This window comes from Vespa mandarinia, chromosome 1 (assembly GCF_050613455.1).
Source record: "Vespa mandarinia isolate Hongniang chromosome 1, ASM5061345v1, whole genome shotgun sequence".
Lineage (NCBI taxonomy): Eukaryota > Metazoa > Arthropoda > Insecta > Hymenoptera > Vespidae > Vespa > Vespa mandarinia.
The window spans coordinates 14,682,501-14,685,964 of record NC_140810.1 but is presented as its reverse complement, the minus strand read 5'-3'; the positions used below and the strand labels follow the sequence as shown (position 1 = coordinate 14,685,964).

Genomic DNA, 3,464 nt, shown 5'->3' with positions numbered 1-3,464 from the left:
CCGTTCTTTTTTTTTTCTTTTCTTTTTTTTTTTCTATATCTCATTATCACAACGTTCTCACGATAATCTCACGTAATCTCCCATGATTATTCTATTTTCGATGATATTCCGAGTTTTTTCTTTTTTTTTTTTTTTCTTTTTCTTTTTTATATAATGATTTCCAAACTTTATATATATATATATATATATATATATATATATATATATATTATTTTTTGTCTTTTGCAGATTCGATCGAGATACATACGTCGAAGAGTAGACTTATAGAAAAGAGAAGACGCTTTTTCTCTATGACGTACGCGTGTCTCGTGTACATATGTATATATGTATAAAAAAATTTATCCAACCCCATCTCACTCTCTCTGGGCTCTTGTCTGTAACCTACCCCCAGCCCTCCCAGCCTTACGCAAGTAACCCCGTATCCCGTCGTCCGATAAAAGGAAAATTTTTCGTAAATTTTTTCGTCTTTTCTTTTTTTTTGGATTTCTTTCTTTCTTTCTTTCTTTCTTTCTTTCCTTCTTCTTCTTCTTCTTTTTCTTCTTCTTTTGCTTCTTCTTAACACGGCGAAACTCTTCGAGAAGGAAACGTATTATTGTGTAATCGCTTTGGAACTAAAGCGAACGCGAATGCAGTTAACAGCTGTAGAAAGTTTTCAAGCGAAGCGATCGAAAACAACAATCTTTATCTGTCTGTCTTTCTCTGTCTGTCTTTCTCTGTTTCTCTCTCTCTCTCTCTTTCTTTCTCTCTCTCTCTCTCTCTCTCTCTCTTTCTATTTAAAAAATGAATTCATTGTTACATTGTTGCATTGTTGCTTTGATTATATGTATGGTCTAATAGAAATGAGTTTGTTAGTCAAGATTGTTTAATCGGGGACAACGATCTCATTGGAATCCCCTTTCTGGTTCACCTATGGTAAGTCGCGTGTCCCTAGTTGCATAAAACTACAACTATATATTCGGATCTGTGATGGCCTTTGATCGTGTTCCTTTTTGCATTTTTTTTCCCTTTTTTGTCTTCTTTTTTTTTTTTTCTTTTTTATTTCTAGACCGTTGATCTCCATATCTCTCGCCTGCCCTGAATATCGTAGTTCATTTCTTTCACTGGCATGTGCTGGAAACGATGAACGTTCTGATTAGAAAAGGATATATATGGGTATGTATATTTAATGTTATGTATGTATGTGTGAATGTGCGTATGTGAGTGTAAATATATATATATATATATATATATATATATATATATATATAACGAAATGGCATGTTCTAATAATACCATCTCTTACTTATAAGATATAATTATATATATTCTATGTATGTATATTTTGAGATAGTTAATCAACTAAAATGTCAGAATTTGTAATATTTATTATTATTTAAATATATTATTATATTTAACTATTTAATATTAAATATATTTAAATATAATGTTATATTTAAATACAGAAAAAAATTTATTAAAGTACTTATTTATTAGAAATTCTGACATTATTTATATATTATTTAATGCATATTTATAATTTTTGATATATAAATATCATAGATATATAGAAATATGATATATATATATATATAAAACGTGATTTACGATAATGAGTTTATGATAATAAGTCTATGGTATAGAGATTTAAGGTAAGATAATATTATAATATATTCGAAAGAAAAATATAAAATCTTACCGAAATTTGTCACGTTTCTGTAGTCGTTATTTTATGAAATATTAGTCGTCTTAATTCTTTGTTTCGTTTTCAGGCACATTATATTTATTATGGCGAGGTGTCAACGTCATTGCTACTTTCATCGCCGTTCTCTCTTTGACACGCCGACTCGAGATGTTTATTCAGGTACGACTTAAGGGCAAAGGACTTATGACACTTAGGACATTCATAGTTCTTGTCGGCCGAATGAGTTTGCATATGGGCTCTTAAGTTGGAACGATCGGCGAATGCTTTACCGCAGTGTGCACATCCATATGGTTTTTCACCTGTGTGACTACGTAAATGACCTTGAAGTAGCCAAGGCCTTGAGAACATCTTTCCACAAATACCGCAGCTATGGGTCAATTTGTGCGTTAACATATGCATCGCCAAAGCTGGCATACTAACGTACGCTTTGCCGCAATGAATGCATTTCTTCGCCGATTGTGAGTCGATACTGCGATGGGTTTGCTTGTGTCTCGATAAATTCGACGAGGTTGCATATTGTTTACCTGAGAACATCGAAAAATAGATATATGTATATCCAGATATGATATCTAGATATAACATTACAGATATAATATTTTATATATTTGTGCATATATATATATATATATATATAGGATATGTAATTTATATGATAGAATTTGTATTTTAAATTAACTTGAAAATGTGTAACTTTGCGTAGGATCACTTTTGTGTGAACAATTTGTACGATTTAATAATTCCAAGAAGTTTTAAGGTATAAATGGATGATCAATAATTTGAATAATTTTTTATCAGATATAAATACCTAATTAATGATATTTGAATATTCAGAGAAATTTTAGATTGATTAGCAATGTGGTTGAGATTTTTTCTTTTCTTTTTTTTTTTTATTTTTTTAATATAAATAATTAATAATGAGATTTATTTAAATAGAAAAATTATTATAGTTGTGTGCGAAGAGAAATTTAAAATTTATGAAAAATTTATTAATTTGTTTGAAACTATTAACAGATATTATATATATGCACACATACACACACATACACACACACACACACACACACATAAACACGCGCACGCATACGCATATATCTATCTATATTATTCGCTCACGTAGCAATAGAAATTCTAATCATTTTAAGGACTAGCCTATCTGCTGCCTACGCTATCGTGAAATTAGAGACATGGAGTGAGAGAAAGAGAGAGAGAGAGAGAGAGGGAGAGAGAGAGAGAGAGAGAGAGAGAGAGAGAGAGAGAGAAAGAGAGAGAGAGAGAAATAGAAAGGATAATCAGCACGTTCTACTGCATCGCATTGTACGTATCAAGACTAATTTGCTGTGCCCATCCTCTAGTAACAGATAGAACTCATTAGCTAGTCCGCCGTGCTTATACTACTCAATTTCGAAGATATAAGCGAAATTATGCGATTACGTACTTTCTATATCCATCGAACAATCCAGATATATTAATATAAATTTTTATTCTTATATTATTATAGAACCTACATTAAATTAAATCGTTTGATAGAAAAGAATATATTTTATCGTAAAATATATTAAAGATTAAAAAATAAAATTTATTTATGGAATACCTACCGCATTCGCAACAGACGTAACGGCCAGTTTTCGATGTTTCCAGATTTTCAGCTGGTTCAGTTTCCGGTGTCTTTTGGAGAGAAAGTAGCTTTTTGTTTTTCGATCTGCCATCGGCTACAAGTAATGTGTCGTAAGTGTAAGTGGCAGCTTTAATTTCCGTTTGTTCGGTAACCGTTTGCACTTCCTTG

The 3,464-nt window shown here is 31.0% G+C and overlaps 1 protein-coding gene across 1 annotated transcript in view; it reads right to left on the bottom strand.

The window, feature by feature from the left end:
* Nucleotides 1-223: 223 nt before the first annotated feature.
* The window catches only part of LOC118447655 (uncharacterized), a 5,304-nt gene continuing 2,063 nt past the window's right edge, over nt 224-3,464 (bottom strand). Inside the window, exons 2-4 of the mRNA XM_035879848.2 lie at nt 3,277-3,464; nt 1,676-2,205; nt 224-1,110 (exon numbers count right to left, since the gene is read on the bottom strand). The exon at nt 3,277-3,464 is cut by the window's right edge and continues 1,180 nt beyond it. Of these exons, the coding sequence (XP_035735741.2) occupies nt 1,763-2,205; nt 3,277-3,464 (631 nt within the window). The 3' untranslated portion in view covers nt 224-1,110; nt 1,676-1,762. The remainder of the gene's footprint in view (nt 1,111-1,675; nt 2,206-3,276) is intronic.